Consider the following 22781-nt stretch of genomic DNA (forward strand, 5'->3'; position numbering starts at 1 on the left):
CACACAGCCCAAACAAACTGACACTATTTCCCAGGAATTTTTCTTTAAACACAAATGGCCACAGAAATGAGAGGCGCTGAGGAAGCTTTGGTAGCAAAGCTCATTAAAATATTGGAGGGGTTGCAAGATGCTAAACTTTCCCTGCCGAGGATAGCATAAAGGCATCGTAAACGTTTGTGGTTTCCCAGTGAATCACTGAAGTCCTGCAGGCGTTTAGCTGCTGCAGAGAAACATGGAGGTGACCAAGCTGGGAGGAGTGGCATGTTTTGTGTAGCTGGAAAATAAAACCATAGCTAACTCCACCCATTGGATTCCTGATGTCACCATTAAATACAAGCATTTAATGAAGCCCAGGATTACCTGCTTCATCAAGTATTGTAAACACCGCCTCTGAATTCCTTGATTTAAACTTGCTTAGATTTGTCCCTCCTCAAAAGAAAACAAGGCTAATTGTTCTGTTCCACTATGGTAAGCTGGAATGCCCTAAATCACCAGGTAACCAGCATTTAAGGAAACAGGAATGAAAGCTACCCTTAGGAAGAGGCCAATCCTACAGTTACATGTGAACACCAGGACTGGAATGTCCCATCTCATGGCGTTTAGTCACCACACCATAACATAATTTGGCTGTTTGGTTCCCCCCGTCAATCCCCAAGCAGCTAATTGGATGGCATCCTTCAATCTCCTCCCTCACAAATCACCTCCTACAGAACAGCTGCACCCAGAAGCTGTCTTCAGGTACAATCCACGCCTGCCACTGCATCAGGAGCCCTGCAATTTCTGTATCACTGTTTGTTTTTTCTATACATGCACTGCTTGCCAATGTATGTAAAGGTTTCCCTGGTAAATAATTTCAGCAAAGGCGTCTGGTCCAGAAGGTCTGCAATGCACCAGGAGCCAGAAGTCCAGCAAACCTCAGCTCTCTCTCTGGCCCTGCAGTTTATTCAAATACAGATCTTCCATAAAACTTTGTGAAATTAAGTCAGTGTTCACAATACCTTTCATTTCAAAACTTATTTTTAAAGCAACCTAAAACTGACCCGAGTGTATCCCCTAAATCTCTGTCCCTCCGCCTCTTGGCTCCATACACAAGCACTAAGCTGTACCAGGCACCTTGTTGTGCTCTGCAAAAACACATCTTGTGCTCTGCAAAAAAAATAGCAGTGCTACAAAAATGTTGTAATCCCATAGAACACTACTCAGACCGGGGGGGAGCAGGCACAACCCCACGGGAGCGCAGCCTCAGACTCCAGCTCCGAGGCCACGCTCCACTCCAGCGAAAGCAGCGTCCCGCAGGTGCTCCCCGTACACTGAACACGTTGAAGCTTGTTACCTCTGACACTTGGCTGATGCTCTCTCTGATCAATTCCTCCCACTCCTCCTCGGTCATGGAGAGCTTCAGCTCACGAAGCGGCAGAACCTTCTGGAGAAGCAGGCAGGCCTGGGCCTGAAAGAGAAAGGGAAGAGAAGGCGTGAAACCGCGCGCTCTCTAGGGAAGGTGTTAGCAATGCAAATACCCCACTGAAGCAAACAACTTAGCCCAGCAGCTGGGGAACGCTGTGTTACAGACACTGCATTTATCATCGCCCTGTTAGAAAGCAGCCTCTAGACCCTGCCGGAGTCAGTCCTCAGCAGAGAGGGTCACGATTGCTGGTTGAACAGACGTATTTAGAAGTGGAGGTCAAAGGGGTGGGAAGGGATCATGCTGCTCCTGGATTCGGGCACTGCTATCCGAAACGTGCTTTCATATCTGGTCTGAGCACGCTGATTTAGTCCCCACAAGTCCTCAGGCAGCTCTTTGCATGACTCTACCCTTTCCTGTGCCCTGACAAACGCAGTAGGCACAAATAAACAAAAATGGAAGCTGGCAGATCAGCAAACGCTGCTTTCCAAAGGAACCCCGGATGGAAGCTGCTGTTCCAGCAGCACTCAGCCTTGCCCTGCAGTCAGGCTCACTCGGTAAGCCTGGAAGTGAACACAGCAATGAGAAAGGGGAGCCAGTGGAAAACCAACAGTAATCTGCAATCTTCTCACCTGTCCTTTCCTGTTCCAGCATCCCCCTTCTAAGGTTCTTAGGTACAAGATTAATTCAGCAATGGACAAAAGCAAATGACAGAAACACAGAGAATACTCTGATGAGGATTAGTGCAAATAGTTTAGAGGATTTAAAGGGAATGTTTTCCTAACAGCATGGAGTTAGTGAGCAAATTCTATCCACATACAAAGACAAATTACTGCCTCTAGCTGCCACCATGCAGACCAAAATCGAATGCAGGTATAAATACCAAAAATCATTGTGAATTGTATCAAGAATTAATCTCGTCCAAAGGAAGCAAGGGCTGTCCTTTTTTAAGCATACACCGCAGCTGAACCCACCCCTACAGACAACAACTGAGCAGAATTTGTGAAATTCTTTATCAAAGATGCCCTTGAGATCAAAAGTCTAAGAGATCTCAAGAAAAAAAAATAGACTGGTGATACCAAACCTGGCCTGCAGATACCCCATAGACACAAAGGAAGGAACCTGAAAACCATATAGAAGGAGGCTAGAAACTGGCCACGTGGTACCCACACTTTGGAGCATTTTTAGGGAACATTCTGTTAAACAACTCAAGGTGAGGGAGGAGAAGAAATCTCTAGATTTTCTGAGAGCATTAAGACCATCCAGTGTTGTAGGCGGTCAAACCCCCAGCCTGACGGGCTCGGGAAGGTCTGTGCGCCCCATCCAGCACACTCCAGGCTCCTGTGATGGAGGGTTATGTGTTTCTCAATGCCCAATTATCCCACAGGCACCCAGAGCAGCTTTCTGTATTAAAGGATCTGCCAGAGGGACAAGACATCAAACACAAGGCCCCCACCAGAAAATTCCAGTGCTTGTGTTTGTGTTACACCAGAGCAATGTCAGGCAGCGATGTGAGCTTACCTCCAGCTTGCACCAGTGTGGCCAATGCACAAAATTATCCAAACAGAGCAAGCTTTCACCAAAAAACTACTTCTGTTCATTACTTGGGGGAGAACAGAAGGGAGAAACCAACAAGACTACGTCAAGAGATTTATGTTGATTTAATGAGAGAGGGAGAGCCCTAATGCCATGTTCGAGGCAGGCGAGCTTACATATTCCTTGTAATTATGGGGAGGCTGCGTCCTACAGAACAAATTATGGCATGTCTGCATGCATGTACCAAATGTAGTGGAAAGTCACTTCGGTGCAATTACAGCGAGAACGTGACCCTCGCAGTAAATGAAAGGCCATAATTCATTCTGAAGGGCTCAGGCAGGGTCATAAACCTCAAGGCACCATCTCTTCGGCAATTACAAAAGCATTCACACTGCAAATGGGGGAAAAGCACAGAGAGGGGGCCTCTTAAGCAGCCCTGGTGGTACTGCAGGATTTACTCTAGAGACGAGCAGAGGACCAGAGGCACAGGGAAGCACGCCAGTCAGCAGTGGCGAGAGCGCTGCAGTGAGGAAAAGAGCTGGAAAGGAATCAAAGCCATCCAAAGGAACGAGGAGCTCTGCAGACCTGAAATTCAACGGATGGACTGACAGAGAGACCCTAAACAAGACCTGCTTCTTGGTAAGCACTGCGCTTGACGATGACTTAAAAAGAAAGGAAGAAACCCGCTGCACATTCATCCCTTCTGTGTCGCAGACTGGGAAGTCAAAATACCCAGGCATCTGAGCACCCTGGCTGGTGCTATCCCTCTTTAGCAGTTTTGTCACACTCCCAGCTTTCATACCTCCAACCCCTATATTAGATTCAAGCAAAGAGAAAATAAGTTTTGATTTCCATGTAATTAAAACATTGCTATTGCTGTACTCAACGCACTCCTGTGTTTCATGATTGTTTCTTTAACCCAGTGATAATTTAGTATCAAGCGTGAACAACTTTCCTCATTTGAAAGAGTAAAAGTGAAATAAGAGATCTGCTTGTTGGTTGAAATAAAATTGGGCTTAAGAACATCTCGGTTGGAGAGCAGACGTGACACTAATAATTATAATGTCCTACGCTGGAGTTTAAGGTGATCGTATTTATCGCACACTCGGTGACTCCTCTGATCTCAGATGCAGTTATTAACGTGCAGCTCTCACACAGCCTATTTTTCCAGAGCAAACTGCGCAGTTAAATAGAGGAAGTTAAAGCACAGGGAGAAGAGCTGACTTGACTGGAGTCAGCCAGAAGGCTCAGGGGCAGACCCAAAACTAAAACCCAGTTCTTCAACCCAGCAGGAAAGAGCACGGCCCACTCCTCCCACCGATGCTATCCCATTTCTGCAAGTTCAAGCCAGAACAGGAGAGGCACCGATATCCCTCTTTAGACAGGCACAACCACTGCACTTTGCTCCCAGCACTGATCAGCACCTGAAGAAGGATCCTAGATGGCACCAGGAGATAGCTTAACCAGTAAATGCTCTCAGGGAAACCATCGAGCAAGCAGGACCACGAAGCTGCCACATCATCTGGGAAAATAACAGCCTTCAGCCGTGGCCTTTCAGCAACAAACTCGTCCGATGTGCTGTCAGGGCTCCCCCCCGAGAAATGCCGAACCGCTGGCTGAAAGGTCAGGGAACAGCTCCCTGCAGAACAGTCCCTGGCAGGAGTCACAAAAAGGGTTTTAAACGCTCAAAAAGATTCGCTTTCACGAGCTCCAGGAGCTTCTCCTGAAAACAAGTGCTTTATCACCTAATGTAAGAGGGGCTAGGAGTAGAGGTGCTATGCAGAAATAAGGAAGGACCCAAAGTGACACGGATTCCCAGATCCCTTGAAATCACAAAGACACAGCTCTCTCTCTGCAGTCCACCTGCTTTACCTTCCCTAAAAAAACAGACACAATGCAGCTGAAAGGAGAAACATTAGGGACGTGAACTTCCACGCATTTGGAAGTGAATGTTCACTTCTCACCTCCCACCTGCTTCCAAGGTTTCCAGACACCACATGCCATTTCACTTCAGCATCATGCTAGCCTGCTTTTTGGGAGCCCAGCTACTCAATGTTTTCCAAGAATGAGGCCGTTCAGAGGATTTTTCAAGCCATCTCCCAGACTAAGCCTCTTCCCATTGCTAGTCACTTCTGCAAACCAGCTGCTGTTACTTGGTGGCGCACTGTGACAGTGCCAGTAATCCAGAAAGATCCTTCAGAAACAAAAAATTGCCACAAAACCTACCCATTTTCTGTTCTGTGAAACAGAGGGTTTAGTGTGTGTGCACAAATGCAAGAAAAATGTGTGCAGGAAAACTGCATTCATGCAAGATGTTTCCATTCATGTGTATTAAAAAAAAATAGCATTTCACAAGCTTGTGCTCAAGGACACAAGCCCTCTCCTGGCTGAGCAGCAGTAAAGAAAAACCATTCCCTCTATACACATCACACCTGGATCCCTGTCTCCTTTCTTACAGCTTTCTCGGAAACAGTTAGGACCTGTCCAGGTGCCCACTAGAAGCAGCACTGATCCTACACAAAGCAGCAATTCCTGCCTCCTCACCAAGGCTTCTGAAGAGCAAGACCACACGCAGAACACATTAGGAGGAGCCAAGCCACCCCAGCGGTGCAAACCCTTAGCATCAGAGCATTATTAACCCCTGTCATTTCTCACAGTCCATCCTTTACCCTGAACGTGTTCATGATGTGTCTTTTACACGTGATGCAGGCACCAGCTGCACACATTTTACCATCATGTCACAGACCAGCACCAATTTGAATTGGGTTTGGCAATTTTGGAAGCTGCCACAACAACACTGCTACCAGGAATCTCAAAGAGGCTTCTCTGCATTTTCTCAGTGCCAAATCAAGCCTGCTGTGTTCACGACAGCCCTGCAAAAGAGCCAAGTGTCATCAGCGCTTCACAAGCGGACAGAAATAGCAGAACACCCAAGGGGCCCAGCTACCAAACTCCGGTCCAGTTCAGAAGAGAAAGCTCCCACCACCACCACGCACAGCCTCTGAAATGAGAATGTGTCAGAATATTCCCAGGCAGTGACAGCTTTTTATTAAGGAGGGAGAGGAATGCTGCAGCCCAGCCATGCCCTAGGAGCCGCTCGGTTGCTCTGAGTAGAGCATTTACTCCTTAAGTTCAGTAAAAACAAAACAAAAAAAAGGCCATAAAATAGTACAAAAAATAAATATAAGTCTGTTCAAGCAAGGATAGTAGATACATACATACACTCCCACATTTATCTATCAACCATATAACCAAATGAGGCAGAAAGACTCATTATCAGTCCACGTGGGAGAAGAGAACAAACAAAAACTAACTGTAGTGCTGACCCTGTGGTTTTCTGGCAGTTTTGTTTATTTCTTTCTTATCCAGAACGATTACACAAAATGCCATTCAGTATCAATGGTCAAGATTTCTCTCTGAGACAGTAAACGTGCTCCCTGCAGTAACTGAGATGTGCTGCTAATTGCCAGATGTGCTCACCTCCCTTTTTGGGAAGCTAAAAAGGAGAGCAAGTTGGCTGGGTTACACAACCTACCTTTACCCTTTTCAGTAAAGGACAAGACACGCAGCCCGACTGCTTTAAATGGCAAGCAACGGATTAACCCCTGCCAATTCAGCCACTGTCTTCTTATTGAAGCTTTCTTATTGAAAACCTAGCACGGGGTAGCCATGTAGGTCGAACAGCAGCTCTCCTCGGTCTCCGTCCTGCTGAGCTGGATGGAGGGGAATGGACCAAGATGTCTTTGATTCACTGCAGTTGTGGAAGAGAAAAGCCACAGAGAAACAAGCCTTTGTGGCGATTATGTCTGCAATGTTGAAGAGACAAAGGCACGACCTAAATTCATGGTAAAAAAATAACACACCACTGTTAATAGGAAGACACTCGATTCTTATGCAATGAGAAATGCTTTTCTCAGTCCCACGTGTTTTAGGAAGCCGGCTGGAGGTGGCTTTGTGAGTGAGTGAAAAAAGATATCACACAAACACATTCCCATGAGAAAAGACACTGAAACCAGCAGTCACCCACTGCCATCAGCAGAGGAGCAAGAACAGGAGGGTGTGCTCACCCTGCAGCACCCCAAAGGGGGTCTGAGGGTTCACGTTTGGCAGCTGATCCTAAAGCAGCCTGCAGGGGAAAGCTGATTAACCTTCCAAGCTCCCTTGGGTACTTCCAGCTTAAAGAAGAGAGGCACCAAGTTAGCTGGCTGGCCTGGAGCACGTAGCAGGACAGTAAGAGTCTCCTGACCCAGGATGGTCCCTGAGCTGCAGCAGTCCTCCCCACACATTTTAACAGACATGGTGAGAAGTTTAAATGCTTACCAAAGACACAAAGATGCATTTTCCCCACCCATCATTTTTTTTAAGGGGCACAGTTTTATCAACATGAAGTACGCCACCAGCCTGGCAAGTGCTTCTCTTTCCTTTTTTATGTATATATAAATAAATAAAGGGCATATAAATACACACACAGAGAGAACCTTAGAAAATGACAAGTTTTTGCAACTCAAACTTATTTTTAGGACTGAAGAAGCGTCAGGAGCTTTAGCGCTATCATCATTTCACTGCTCTTGGAAGTCCAGGAGACAAAAATATACAGGTGGCATCACACCACACAGGCTACTGGCATTTCAGAGCACTGATATCTCCCCTCTGGCATACACACGACAGCAGCAAGGCTGCTGGATAACCTGACCTGCCAGCACATTTGATTCAGTGAAGGAATACATTATAAAACAGCAGCTCGCAGTATGTAATCCTCAGCATTAAGACTATTCTCCAACCACAGGGATACGGCAAAAAAATAAATGCACTTCTGAAAATTCTCACCTACCAAGGCCTGTGAGACCGCAATCACATGGATCACACGCTGCATTAGCGACAAATGCTACCAGGAAAGCTGGGCTAAAAAAACATATGCCAAGAATATGGGAAATTCTAAACGAGCCTTTTTTTTTGAATTGTAAAAAATAGTCAAACTATGAAATAAATTCCTCGGCTATGTGCCATTTGTTGCGTGTTAAAAAACAAGAAAACACAGCACGCTGCAGCTAACAGGTCTCCTGGTTATAGGAGAGTAACTTGTCATTTATTACTACAGGGCAGGGTGTCCAGAGCACCACAGCAGAAGTCTCTTCCAATTACTGTCAAAGCTTTTGTGAAAAGAGAACTAACAGCATGCAAAGCCACGAAGCAAGTGCTAATCTACCCCCATTTCTACTCCTACAGTTCCCCTATTTTTGTGTTTACGTTGGGTGTGGGATGGAGAGAACAGCTCCAACAGCACAGCACTGTTTTGAAAGGGCTTGCTTTCATTCCTCTGCCACATTCGCTCTTTGCATTTTGCCATTTATGAGCCTGTAAGCTACAGATCTGTTTGATAACGGTTTGGCAGGCAGAGTCCAAGTTAGGAACACCCCAGAAAGTTATTCAAAAGGATAAATTATGAAAGTTAAAGGAGAAAAACCTTTAAAAGAGATGAGCATGGTGCTCCCTGCTCCGTACAGCAGGTTTGCAGCAGGCAGTGCAGAAGCAAGAGCAGTTCCATACATATTGCGAGGTATACACAAGCTTTCTGTTGTACCTTGGCACGTTATAAACAGAATTATAAAAGATTTGGATAACCCACTGAGCCCTGCAAAGCTGTGGACATGAAGGAAGTGTCATGACCAGTATTTAATGGAGGAGTTTAACTTGTGACTTAACTTAAAAGCCTGGACTTTCACACAGCCTGTTGACCTCAAAAGGATCAAACTGCAAATTCTCTAGGGAAGGCAAGAGGAGGGGAAAAAAAAGGGACTCTTTCCCTCTTTCCTAAGTTAAGGACAAACAAAACAAGTATCCTCCAAGAGCATTAACCAGTATTCTCGCTGAAGAAGTATCAAATGCCAAACATTTACTTAAAACATACAAAGGCTTTAGGCATAGCAAAATAAAACCAGAGACAACTAAGAAAGCTCTAGTTTCCCTCAGTCCCCAAGCTGTAACTGCAGCACTCTGCACGTGGCACACGCAGACGTGTTTCATGTGTTTCAGTTGCAAGGGGACGGGAAGATAAGGCAAAGCCCTGACTGTGGCTTTAAAAAGCTATTTTTGAGAACAAACATTAATGTTAAACAGCCACAGCACTGCCAGAACGATGCACATAAAAGCAGTGGGGCTGAGATTGCAGCTAGCTGCAAGGTTTCAAAGTGCAAAGCACTGACCCCTTCTGGGATAAAAGGGACTTGGCACAGCGTGGCTGCTGGGTTTGGATGTGCCAACCGCCCATGCAAGGACACACGAGCATCTCCACAACTATTTCTTGATTTAAAAACATGCTGAACAGTCAACCTCCCAAGGCAGCCTCGTAAATTGGACATCTACCTCCACCCCAAACCTAACCCTGTGGTCCCTTCTGGTGCTGAGCACCACAGTGTCACCAGGAGAAATCCTGTGTAGAGCTCCTGCCGGCAGGGCCTGTGCAGGGCCTATGAGGCTGGTGAAGGTTCTGGAGCAAAAGTCCTGTGAGGGGCGGCTGAGGGCACTGGGGGGGTTTGGTCTGGGGAAGGGGAGGCTCAGGGGAGGCCTCATTGCTCTCTGCAACTGCCTGAAAGAAAGGGGTGGGGAGCTGGGGGTCGGCCTCTCCTCACAGATAACTGCTGATAAGACTAGAAGGAATGGCCTCAGGTTGTGCCAGGGGAGGTTCAGGTTGGAAATGAGGAGACATTTCTGTTCAGGAAGAGCAGTCAGGCACTGGGACGGGTTGCCCAGGGAGGTGGTGGAGTCACCGTCCCTGGGGGTATTCAAGGGAAGGTTGGACGTGGTGCTTGGGGACATGGCTCAGTGGGTGATGGTGGTGGTCGGGGGATGGTTGGACCAGAGGATCTTGGAGGCCTTTTCCAACCTTAATGATTCTGTGTGCAGAGCAGGCCCAGTGACAGCCCCCACAGGCCAGCCATGTTATCCGGGAATGCCCAGGCTCCTGAGGCCTTCCAGCAGTCACAGCCAGCTCACGCTGGCCCGGAAAGACCACGAAAATCTATCCTGCATGATCATCTTGCTCAGGAGCTGAATTCAATATTCCCTGCTACAGCCCAGTGCCTCCAGACTAATCAATCAGCTCTTTCAAGACATTCCCTCGGCCAGCCTTGCCAAGGCCTGATATTGCTGTCGGTGACAGGGGAACGTGAGCAGGATCCAACGTGGCAGGCACCGAAGTCGTCTCACCAGACACCAGTTTCCTGGCCTGTAAACCTGCCCTCCTGCCTCCAGACATGGCCAAGGCAGAATAATGAAATAGAAGCAAACACAGACCAAAATCCCCTGCCCACCAGCCCCTGCCCTTGTTCCCACACCCTCCCTGTGCACCAAACACCCCCTGCAATGCTCTGGACCGGGAAGGAATTTCCTCCTCGCCCTCCCTTGCTCTGGCCTTGCCAAAAAAGCAGCAAAGAGGAGATTTACAAACCCAAGAACAAGATTTTCCAGCCAAAAAGTGATCACAACAAATGGTATTTTACAGTTTAAATTAAGTTCCTGTGACAAATGGATGAGAAAAAGTTTGCAAGGCTAGTTAATTACAATATGTAAAGCATTTATGTGGCATCTAAATCATATTTTACAACCTTGGATGACAGAGGCAATCTTACTCAGTGTACTCCCACCAAACATCCTAGCTCATCAGGCTCTTGCAGTTTTCGGTGTTTTAGAATAAACCGTTCTGCACTGCAAACCAGTTTCATCCCAAGTAGATTGCACCTGTTCCTCTCTCCTAGTAAAAAAGCAGATTTCCACAGATACAGCAGGATGCTTTCCATCCAGGAAGCTTTAAATAACTCACAACAGCTTGCATATTAGCACGTTTAAAAATAATTGTCACACATGAGACACATTTTGCTTATCTACCAGATGTAGATTATCTGTTAAGGCCTTCTTGAGCGCAAGAAATTATCAATGAGCTTTGTTTTTTCATGCCTCATTTTTAATGTTAACTTTTATTTCTTAACCCTCAAAACAGCCAACATCCTTCTCTCTAGCCAACTTCTAAACAAGCTAAGCAGTAGTTTGCAAATGCAAGGCGTTGTGCATCCTTACGGCAGCTGGAACATACAGCCCCAGTAATTCCCAGTGCAGGCCAGCCTTCCTGTCACTACCTCCAGCACCAGTGACTGAGAGGTGCTGGAAATCTCTTGCCAAAATGCAAGTAGGGGAAAACCAAATGCACAGGGTGTTGGTGCTACACTCAAGTCTTCATCCCTGCTTTGGAAGTTCTACTTTTGGATTTGAGGTTTCACTACTTTGCTTGTTGAGAAAGAATAAAAACTCCCTGGAAGACAGCAACTGAGACAACACTGACTGTGAAGAAATCCCATCACTCTACCCCTCCTGCTGACTCCCCACCTCCTCTTTTTAATTTTTATTATCCTTCACACCCTTCTTCACCCATGGCTCAGCTGTCCTGCTTTAAGCAGCAGAAAGGAAAAGTCAAGAAATCTATACAAGTCCATGACTATTCCCAAGGCTCTGAGCAGCAGCTGTCGCATCGATCAGACGGGCTGTTAACTTCATTCTGCTGCTACCGAGTGCTTGTCTACACTACAGAAAGTTTTATCACATTAGCTATGCTGGCATATCCTCCTCCTTCACAGCATGGAAGCAGTTATTCCAAGACACGAGCGCTTTAAACCACCACCACTCAATCTGGCCGAAAACACGGGATGAGCTAAATCCCACAGAAACCACTTTATGCAATACAGCTGCACCTACACTTACCGTTAGGTCAGCCTGAGACCTACAGGTAAGAACAGCAGAAAGCCAAGGACTGGCACTCAGGATGCTGGAGAAGCCTGCCTGCAGAGCTGGGAATATGTGCAGGGTTCATGTCCATACAGGTTTCTTCATGCCCTAAAACATCATTACTTAATTTGTTTAAGCAAGGACTCTGCAAATCACCGGCAAGTGTGCTCTCCGCTGCAAGAGGAGGGGATTTTCTCCAAGCTTGGTTCCTCTGCAAACAGTGGTTTGGAGGATGCTCTTGTCAGGGTAAAAGCCTAACGAGAGGAACCCACTTCCAAGAACCTGCTCGGGACTAGGGTTGCAATGGGGCATTTGTGCTCGTTTCAGCCTGCTGCTTGTTTCAGCACCATTCTGCTGGCAGCCAGGACAGAAGAAAAGAACAAATAAAAATAAAAGCTCCCTCCCACATTCACCACAATCTAGCATGAACTAGTGACAGAAATAAGACGTTACCAGATTTTAAAGGCAATAAAGATGAGGCAGTACACGTGGGGAGAAGATCTGGCACTGCAATTTTTCAGAGGCTATCTGTTTGCTAAATGCTGTGCTTCACTGGCAGGCTTTCTGCCTGAGATGAAGGGTCTGGAGGACGTTCAGGCAGTCAAAACCAAGAACATGCCGTATAACACACCAAGCTCGTGGGCCAGGCCTGGCTGAAGGCAGTAGACACCAGCTTTGATTGTTTCATTCAGACACAGCAAAGACACAGCCAGTGAACATTCAGGGCTGGGAAAGACATTATATACCTGTGCTCTTTTTTTGTTACCAGAGGCCAACTGGCAGCTCCTCAGGGGGCAGCGATCCATACGGACCGATCCATATATCGGTCTGCTGCTTTGGTGGACGCAGAGATTCATTTCTCCCCGGGGTAGCTGCTTACCATATATCAGAAGGGCCAATCAGTCTTAATGTTTCCCTCAAAAAAAAGTCAATACCTTATTATCCTAAACTCTTGGAAAATAAAAAGATGCCATAATTAAGTGAGCTGCATGAGAACACAAGATAAATCGGTAGCAGAATGCAGATTAGCATCCATGAGCAGTGATGTTTTCTTGCGCTATCCATAATGCCCAATTACAGGAATATAACTGGTGAGGAATATTGGTACCACTGGATGTACTGAGATCACAAGAGGAAAGAACACCAATGGATCCTGGGCAATGCATCCAAGCCTCTCCCTTCCCACTTCAAAACAACAAAAAAAAGAGTAAAAAATATAAATAATAATAATAAAAATCTGGAAATATGCACCTTTCCCTCTCCACTTCCAAATACAATTCTCTCCAAAATTAAAAACAAAGTCACACTTAAAAAAAAAAAAAAGATAATAATGATTTGGTTTCTTGGTATGGCCCTGTTTATTCTGGAGCATTTCCACTTTGCTTTTACAAGCTCCTCGCTCTAAACACCAGAGAAAAAACAACACCCTTTTGTAAAGAAATGAAAGCAAAGATTCTCACAGAACATCCCAGTAGCTAAGGCTCAAAGAACAGTGCCAAAGATGAGACACCTCTTGGAGAATCAGTACTGGGGGCACCATCCTTTCTCTTGACATTGATTTTCTTCTTCAAAAATACCCCTTCCCCAAAATTTTCATTTTGTCACTGTGGATTATACCCACATACACACGGGATTCTCAAACACCAAGAGGCTGCACTGACACCTCAAGTTACTTGCATGCATTTGTAAGACCAAAACCAAAATTGCTCCTGCCAGTTCCCTGACCTAGCTGCTCCTCCCAACACTTCCGAAGCCAGATGTCTCCTCTGCACAACAAAGCCAATTTTCCTCAATTCAGGAGGGACACGCAATAGGATTTTCTTTAGGCTATTCAAAAGGCAGCTACTGCATAATGCAGCCTATTTAAGGAGATTTTGTTAAAGTCAAATTTAATAATTTAGGAGATTTAAGAGCAGTATGTGTTTGAAAAAAGCTCAAATTGCCTAGGCACTGTGTGCCTTTTAGCTGCAGTCCCTGATTCACCAGACCAGTCTTAATGTTGCAGGGATGAAGGTTATCATCTTTCGAGAACATTTATCAGCAAATAATGAGAAATTAGAATTCCAAGTCACTCAAATGTCAACTACTGAAGTTTAGCTTTCAAACAGTAAAAAAAAAAAAAGTACACATCAGTAAAATTGTTAGCTTGGAACACCGAAATAAACAGCATTGCTAAGCAAAAAAAAAAAAAAAAAAGTTGGAAATTGCACTGGGCTGAGCTTTGTAGATTCACCGATCCGGCCACTTGCCAGCATTATCTTTTCAATTTGCAGAATCCACAGAGAGAAGCATCGTGATGTGACAGAGCGCACATTGTCCCAGGGGAAAGAAGCGTGGTTCGAGTCCCTGTTCTGCTCGGGGGTTGCTGAGAAATCCTGCCAGGAGATCCTTATTCTTTCCTGCAGGGAAATCTTTACTCCTCTCTAATGCTTTAACTTTTGCAAAGTGACCTTTCAATGCAGGCTAAGGGAAAGCAGAAACAGAAGCAGACAAACCCCATCCCTCCCCTATCCCCAAACAGCAACAGAGGGACCCACCACTTTCTACAGGAGTTGTAAGCACGTCCTTGTCAGCGAACACTGCTCAGGTTGGTATTTGATTTTGTACCGCGGAAGCCCTCATCCTTCCTGCCAACAAAACTCCCCCCACTCCTGCTATTATTTCCAAACCATTATCCAGCAGCCCGCTGTGAACACAGCACCAAACGCTACCCAAAACTTCCAGCCTGACATTTAGAAAATATTTTGCCACATGAATACAGCTCAAGCCCATACGATGGTCACCAGCCCATCACAACCACAGGTGTTTCCTCCCCTTCTGCCTGTGCTGTTATTAAATACACAGCACCGAGCCTGCTTCCAAGCACAGCTCTCCACGCGCTCCGTACCTGCTCACGGAGCTGCCGACGGGGCTGTGTTTGCCAGGCTGAGCAGAGCACACTTGGGGGGTTCGCTCTCAGTGCACATCTCTTTGAAAACTATCAACTCCCCATGTGGCAGATGGCAAGTTTAATTTAGTAGGCTAGGAAATTACTCTGCCATGGAAAATCACTGCTATGTGGGATGTATCTAACTCAGCAAGTCCATCCAAGACACAGGGCTGTTAATGCTACCCATTGATCCCAACCTTGCATAGCTCTGGCCAGCAGCTGTGCCTATAGTACCAGCTAAAGCCTATGTGACCTTCTGATTTTCTTATTTCTTCCCAGCAACACACTGGAAGTGTGCTTCCTCTGATTCTTTGGATTTGCTACATGGTCATCAGCACAATTAGCTGACCAGCAGTGAGCAGAATGAGCAGTCTGCATCCTCAGAATCAGAACGAAGAGGCAAGGAAGAGCTTTTGTGTGTTTGTGCTGTGCTCGGGGTGGTGGAATTTAAAGACTGGGACACCTACGAGGGCAGCTTCCCTGTGCCAGCCTGGCATCACTATGGATGTGCATGTGGGTAATGCAGACATCTGCCTGATAGACACCTTTTTATTTGGAAAATACAGAGGAGCCATTAAAATGCACCAAGAAATACAAGAGAAACCCTCATCTGAAGACAAAAAATGAGCAAATGTGAGCAGTTAGCAGCACGCACGATGTTCCAAAGAAACCCTGCAAGGCCCAGCGATGGGGGCCTGTCCGAATGAAACACAACATGAGCACACAACGTGCTCAGCACAGGTACAAGTAGAAACTCATGCCATGGGATTTCAAGCTCTCAGCCTAAATGCAGTCAGGAGGACCTGAAAAATTTAAACAGCTCTTTTTAAATTTTCAACCGTCTCATACAAGCGAGAGGAAAGCAAGAAACATGGCTTAAAGCAATCACTGGAGAAGGCCACATTTTACTATCGCATCAGACACCTTTCCAAAGAACATCAGAGACTATTTATGGATGCTGTCAACATCCTCCGATCCTCTGAAATAAAACAGTTTCTTTTTGAGCTCTCCCAATGCAAGAGGCTCTCAAAAATGAAAGCTGGGATACTATAATCCACATCCACAACCGTCTGAAAGGTCTAGGAATTAAAAATCTTGGTACAAAAAATGTAGAGCACTGGCCCTGACCCAGCAAAGCACTTAAGCATCCAAGTGTTCCCCCTTCAATTTCAGAGGGCCAGTTTACATACCTAGAGTTACAACATGTCACAGGGCTGTGCTGGCTCGGGACCAGATAGCTCAAAAATGTGCAAGAGACCACCCCTGGTTCAGCTTTACCTCGAAGCACTCAGGATCTCCTTGACCATCTCCTTACAGAAAACAAAAACAGGAACAGGAGCAGGACGCTGGCTGGAGCCAAAGCATGTCAGTCTGACACACATTTTCCAGCTGCAAATGGCTTCTCTTGTAAGAAGGGTCACTAAAAAAAGGGCATGTAGTGGACGGAGGAAGACAGCAGCCATGGTGACAATGCATGGCACAGAGAAATCAGCACTGCCTGCAGGTAATTCACCCTCCTGAAGCTCTCCTCACCTCGATGCGACCCTGGGACGAGTCCTCCCCCTAGTGACACCTCTGCGAAGGACAGAGGCACAAAACGTCCTACCTCTGCGAGGCGACGGGGAATGCTTTGAAGGGCTGGTACTGGCACCAGCAGTCCAGCTCTCCCTTCGGATGGAAAGAGGCAGAGCTGAACTGGTGCTGGTGCTCATCTGGGTTGGTTTCTTTTGCTTCGTGATTAACAACAGCTAATGCAAAATATTCCATGACAAGTCCTTCCCAATACCACCTGCTGGAAACTATCTGCGAGGATGCAGGCGAGGCATGGTGCATGAATGTAGTGATCTGTTCATTTATCACAGCACGAGGAGGAACTCTCCCACACATACACACAGAGGGGTGCTGGCTCCTGACGCCTTGCAGCGCCTTTACTGATTTTGCAGTATTAAAGTGTAATTACTTTTTAACTTAGATACTTACACAGAACATAAACCGCTCAGAACGATAACTGTCAACCAGCCAAGACCTCTTTGGCAGGACTTCGGGATCATGTTTTAGTCTTCTGGTGATGGCAGCTCTGGCACAGAATTGCTTCAGTTCTGTAAAAGTATGTCTATATATGTTTGATCCCTTTGGGGAGACTGCCAAAGTACCGAGATTAATTAGCAACTTACCCAAAATACACTTTCTATTAGATCTTAAAGGGTTCTTTGTCACAGAATGCTTTATAAAAACACATTTTGAAATATTAATGAATCTATATGACAAAAGACGACATTTTGAACTCCGTCTCAGTGCCCATTCTCATCTCCACACTAAGTAAAATGACTTTTATTAGTTTCATGACAGCTCTGCACTTACATCAGCTCTGCAGAGCTGTAGCCAAATCATGGAAAAGAAACTCACTTGATGGACAAATAGAGCATCGTTATGCTCCCAGCTACTGCGACGTCCTCAATCAATATAGCTTTGAAAGTAAATAAGATGACAGGGATGCATTCAAACAGATGTGTGACTACGCTGCAGAAATAACTACAAAGGCTCTTAGTAATTGTGTTGAAATGTACAGTTGTAGTGCCTTTCCCAAGGGAGCAGAACAAGGGACAGATACCAATTCATTTGCCTAAACCCTGGCAAAACATTACAGACTGGAAGCAGTCTGTGTCTGCCAGTGAAACCAGGACAGGGACAACAACTTACTCCTGGTAGCAGTGGATGGTTCGTTTACTGGTCTTTCCCAAACTGGTTGTGACCATAAATTAAATTTCCATCAGAACTCAAAGCCAAAAGAGGTGGGGCCCGTGTTGAGCCACTTACCCTTATGAGGCCTTTGCACAACAGCTGATACACAAAGCCATTAAACTTAATTAAACCCAACAATGGAGGAGTCAACCCTTAAAAGAAGGCTTCCCTACAGAAGTTACCACCGGTGAGGTATCTCCAACCATGTGCCCAAGGCAAATGTTCTTTTATTTCAACCTGCTCGCAGGGCAGCAGGGCGTTGTGCATGTCCTTGCTCAGTGCTCAGTGCTGTACTCAATGAACCACGACGCAGAGAATCCCCCCGTGCACCAGCTACCTGCGGCAGAAAAGCAAGAAGGCTCCACAGAGAGGCTGTCAAGGAGCCTAAAACATCCCTACAGAAGTCCTAATGATGACATTTTGCAGCAGTGCCTCGTGTTGAGAACACCGGCTCAGAAAAATCACACTTGGTCCTGAGCAAAATTGTAATCCCCTGAGGAGAGAAGGAACTGTCCTACCTCTGTGAGTGGTAAATGCTCTGTTGGGAGCAGTGCTATCAGGCGCAGGAGCAGTGCTTCCCACAGCACTGTGCTGCTGGCCAACAAGCAGAGTTTCTCGGGGAAAAGCATGCTTGTTCCAGCCTTCCAGAGGCTGTGCTTCAGCCAGTTCAGAGCTGGCACCTGGAGTGTGTGTTTGCCTGCAGAAACCTGCACCAGCAGTAAGCCTGGGAACTTCAGGGCAACCAGGCACACATTGCCCTGCTTCCTCTGACTCCCAGAGTACCAGAGTGAGGTGACAGCTAGGCAAGAAGCAGCAGAGCACTGGCACATCCAGTCCCCTGGCAGTCCCAGCCTATATGAGCATGGGCGGGGCGGGGGGCACTGCATAAGAACCTCACCGTAATTAACAGTGCACCACCAAGGGCTTGGCACTGCGAGAGCATCACAGGGACAGCCCAAGACCGCACGGTTACAGAACTGGATGTTACTGTGGTTCTGCTCAGCGTACTGATGCTGCTAAAAATAAACCAGGAAGACATTCCTCACCTAAGGCTCAGGAGGGTTCTGGTATGCAGCTGAGTCATGCACCAATCATTAAAATAAACACTTCTCAATTTCTGGTTCACGCTCCATCAGCACAAGCCAAAAACACAAGCCTTTTGTGCATATCGAAAAAGCAACACTGCGCCCGCTGAAACAAGGCACAAGGAAGCAATCTGAAGGTCAAGGTCTTCTGGAAACAATTGCAGTAATAAGAAAAAAAAAAAAAAGAGAGAAATTAAGAAAGGAGGAAGTAAGAAAAAGATCACACGCACTTTTTTTTTCCCAAACAGAATTGGAGAGAACATGTTCAGTGCTTGTGGAAGACATCAGACTGACAGCAGCATCCTTAGCCAACAAAGCAGCACAAGCCTCCCCCGCCTGGTAGCGCCACGCTCATTTTGCTTGGCTAATTGTAATGCTCTGCACTGCCAACAGATCACCTGTGCCAGAAGCTCGGTCAAGTTATTAGCACCAGGTCAACTCAAAGGTATATCACATGAGCTCAACTTTTGATGATTTGTCATTTTCCCACCCTGGTCTTATCATGTAGAATATATCCTCAGCTGTCATTCGTGTCCAAGTTACACAGAGGGCATGTGTATATGCAGGTATGCTTACAGGTCAGGGATTCTAGAAATGTGAGCTACACTTTAACCAGATGATGCTTACACTTGAGTAAGAGAAAGCTATCAACCTTCTTACATGTACAAAAAGACTGTGTGATGTGTACACCGGTACCATTGTCCTGTCACTTAAGGCATCTCTGCTACCCAAGTATAAGGTCATACATAATTAGTGTGACCAATTTTCAACACCTCTGTAGAACTGCATCCAACAAGCTGGACTAGGCTAGCCAAAAATGTTAAAATTTTCTTTCTTCATTACTTTAACTTGAAGCATTCTTTTCACATGCTCAAAATCCTCTTGAAAAGCTTCACAGTAACTGCTTACGCTCTGGTGATTTCATACAATTTCTAGTCACTTTTTTCTACAGTAGACAACAGTGCATGAACACACCATGGGTGTGCAGCCTTATTCTAAGAAGACAGTGCAGCTTTCTAAGTTACATGTTGGTTTCACTTAACCACGGGAAAACAAACATCGACACAACTTCAGGAAAAAGATCCTGGCTGCTATTGTAGTGTTAAAAGAAAAAAAAAAAGAAAAACACAGCAAAACCCACAAGATCTCTCAGTTAAGTAAATGAAAGACATCCAAACATCAGTGCGTTCATTTTTCTAAAGCCTGAAGCATTTTAGCTTGCACACAGGCACCTTTGGGACAGCAGTCTTTCTTCTTTAGCTCCACACTTAAAGATATGCAGAATTCTGGACAAATAAGCCAGGCAACCCGAAACACTGAGCGTTCAGAGCCCCAGCTCCCAGAGCCCGTGCACTAAGCTGACAAAATACACTCTGTCGTGTCCTGCAGTCGGTGTGGTCTCACAAAAGGTGAGGCCTGCCCCAGATGCATGAAATCCCTGAAACCAGCTGATTTTGCTGATCCGGTGTCACACGTTTCCTTCTTGTGTCTTTCTGACGTATGGGTTCAAACAGCGACCAGGGGAATTCAGGGTGGGACGAAATCCTCCTTCCCAGGTCAAGCACCCGCTGCCCTTCCTTCTCCCACCCACAAGTGACCCCGATCTCTCCAGCTCTTTTCTTTTCCAGGGCATTTGCTATGTGAGTGTCTCCTGCAGGCAGCCCCGCTCTGGGAGTAACCCCACAGGATCAGAGCTTGGCTACAGCTACAAGCTGCAGTTTCAAGCTCAGACTCAAAATTCACTGTTCCAGTTTAAAACTCGTTACACAGGCTGAGCTCACTGCTCAGTCTGCTTCCCCAGCCCCTGAGAGCCAGGTTTAAAACTGCCCTCAGAGCTCTCACCCCTCTGAGTGCTCTGTTTCATCTTACAAATTACTTCACTGTGGAGGTGAAAAACCTTACTGCTGCTTTAGACACATAGGAACAGCAACAAAAGAAAAAAAGATGATGATTTAAGTCACACAATCTAAAATGTTTAAAAACTTCATTTTTATGCTTTGCAATTGATACACCTGCCTTTGGAGCTCTCCAAGGGAGCTGTCTCTCCAGCAGTCACCCAGACCAAAGACACACTATCGGACGGCTACAAGCACCTCAATCCTAATGGACACAAGGCTACGAAAGAAGGTTTGATGTTCTCCGGGTTTTAGAGGTGACCACCTGAGGGAGACAGGATGCACAGAAAGGCTGCAGCAAAGCCAAGAGCCGGTTGCCCAAGTCACCAGTTTCATCCAGCCCTGAACACGACCAGTGAAGTGCCCAAACTTAAAATTCACACAGCACAAGGGGAAAAAAAAAAGTGATGTATAGAGGGGAAAGGTAAGTTTTTACTCAAAGTATCTTCACAATGATCTTCCAATGTTTGACAGCACAAATACCAGGGCAGCAGGCAGGCAGCAGGGTCCCCAGGGTCAGGACAACTGGCTGGGGCTGCAGAGGCCACGCTGCTCCTCCCCAGGCCAGCACCAGCTGAGCACCATGTGAATGGCTCCAGCATCTCCTAGAGGAACCCCTCTGCTACAGCTGCCCAGCGGCTGAGCTCGGCAGAGCCACAGCAGCCCACAACAGAGGGCACATGGAAAAACATTTCACCTACAGGTTGGATTTGCTGTTTCTAGAGAAGAGCCTGGTGGTCCAGGCCTTGCCACACACTGCACAGCTTGCTGAGGAAATCACCTCTACCAGGCCAGGACCACCACTCAGGGATCACGTTTTACTTGACACTACAAGCCCCAGCAAGAGCAGAGACCCCTGAAGTAAGAGCTGGACATGCCTGCCAGCCACCACAGCACCTTTAAGCCCCTTAAAAAACTCAGGGACTGATGTGGCTGAGAGGAGGGACAGAAAAGCCCTCTGGCCCCATACTGCTCTCACAGACTCCCCATTTTCCAGAGTGAGGGGAAGGGACGCCCTCCGTTCCATCCACCCCAAGAACCACCTTTATTTTTGCTCAAAGCTAGCTACAAACCCAACCTGAAAGCTCCTACCCATGTGGGAAGGGCCTCCCCCAGGCCAGGCGAGTGTGGGCAGCAGCCCTGCTGGGCCAGAGCCCAGGGGTTCATTACCAACCCACCTTCCTAATGAACCAGGGCTCATTACCAACCCACCTTCCTAATGAACCAGGGTTCGTTACCTCCACCTCCCCATGCAGAGCACAAGTCCCAACCCAGCCCAGCCCTGAGGACTTCCTGCCAAGGGGATTTGCAGAGCTAAGAAGTCAAACCCACAGTGGGATTAGCTGTTCATACAGATAGAGCAAGCACTGCCAGAACGATCAGCACTAATAACAGGAGCGTTAGAAAGGGAATTATGCCTCATATCTCTGGCACTGAGTTAGTGTAATGCTCAGAGGTCAATATTCAGAAGCTGAAGATGGAAAACTACCCCCCTTACCTTTGGAGCACTGGGGCTTGTCAAAGTCAGGCTGTCAGGAGCCATTGGGTGTCTTATTTAAGACTCTGAGATGGGACAGCCCTTTTGGTAGCTGAGCCCCTCCACCTCATTCCCCAGAGGCTGTGGAGGCTCCAGGGAAGTTATGCCCCTGCTTTGCTCCTGACCTCACTTTGCCACGTGCACTCATCTGGCTATGTCCCCATCAGACACCACCAAAGCACTGAGAATTGAAAACGTGCATTAAGAATCAGTGGAAATATTTTATCCGAAAACCTGTCAAATCGGACATTTGATGAGGGGAAGCCAGAATTCCTGAAAAGGAAACAGTTTGCAGAAAAGTAAAGCTGCAACTCCAAAAGCTTTACATTGCTTACTCTCCACATTGCCTTTGTTTAAACAGCAGCACATCCACGTTCTCCATCCACACTCCCACACGCAGCACGCTGCAAGTCCTCCCCTTCCCCTCCCACCCACAGATAAACTGGCTCTGGAAACAAAGCTTGTGCAGATAACCATGGAAGCTCTGAAAAAAGGACAATGCTGTTCCCCGTAGGGAAGTGAAGATACCCACGTAAATGAAGTTGTCTTCTTGGGATATTGTTCTGGTCTCTTGAGGATAGGATCAAGTACATACCTTATAATTAATTTGTTTGTCATTTGTGTAACACATCCTTATTCCTACCAACTGAGATTACTCATAGCTTAATTTTCTCTCTCTTTTTTTTTTCTTTTTTCTTTTTATTTTTTTTGTGTTGTTGTTGTTGTTTTGTTTAAATCACAGCCATTCCTATTAGGTAAAACAGCCTGAAATTCAATTTTCACAGACAATGTAAAGCAGCCCTAAAGGAAACTCACACCTAGATCCCTCCGCTTTCCTTCCAGTGATCAGAAACAATAAAACAGCTATTTATAAAACAGA

General features: G+C 46.4%; 1 protein-coding gene across 1 annotated transcript in view; it reads right to left on the bottom strand.

Annotated features, from left to right (window-relative positions):
• MYBBP1A (MYB binding protein 1a) overlaps positions 1 to 22781 on the bottom strand; it is a 59642-nt gene that overhangs the window by 13364 nt on the left and 23497 nt on the right. Inside the window, exon 24 of the mRNA XM_027445957.3 lies at positions 1334 to 1447. Coding sequence (XP_027301758.3) covers positions 1334 to 1447 — 114 coding nt within the window. The remainder of the gene's footprint in view (positions 1 to 1333; positions 1448 to 22781) is intronic.

The sequence above is a fragment of the Anas platyrhynchos genome, chromosome 20 (genome assembly GCF_047663525.1).
Source record: "Anas platyrhynchos isolate ZD024472 breed Pekin duck chromosome 20, IASCAAS_PekinDuck_T2T, whole genome shotgun sequence".
NCBI classification, from domain to species: domain Eukaryota; kingdom Metazoa; phylum Chordata; class Aves; order Anseriformes; family Anatidae; genus Anas; species Anas platyrhynchos.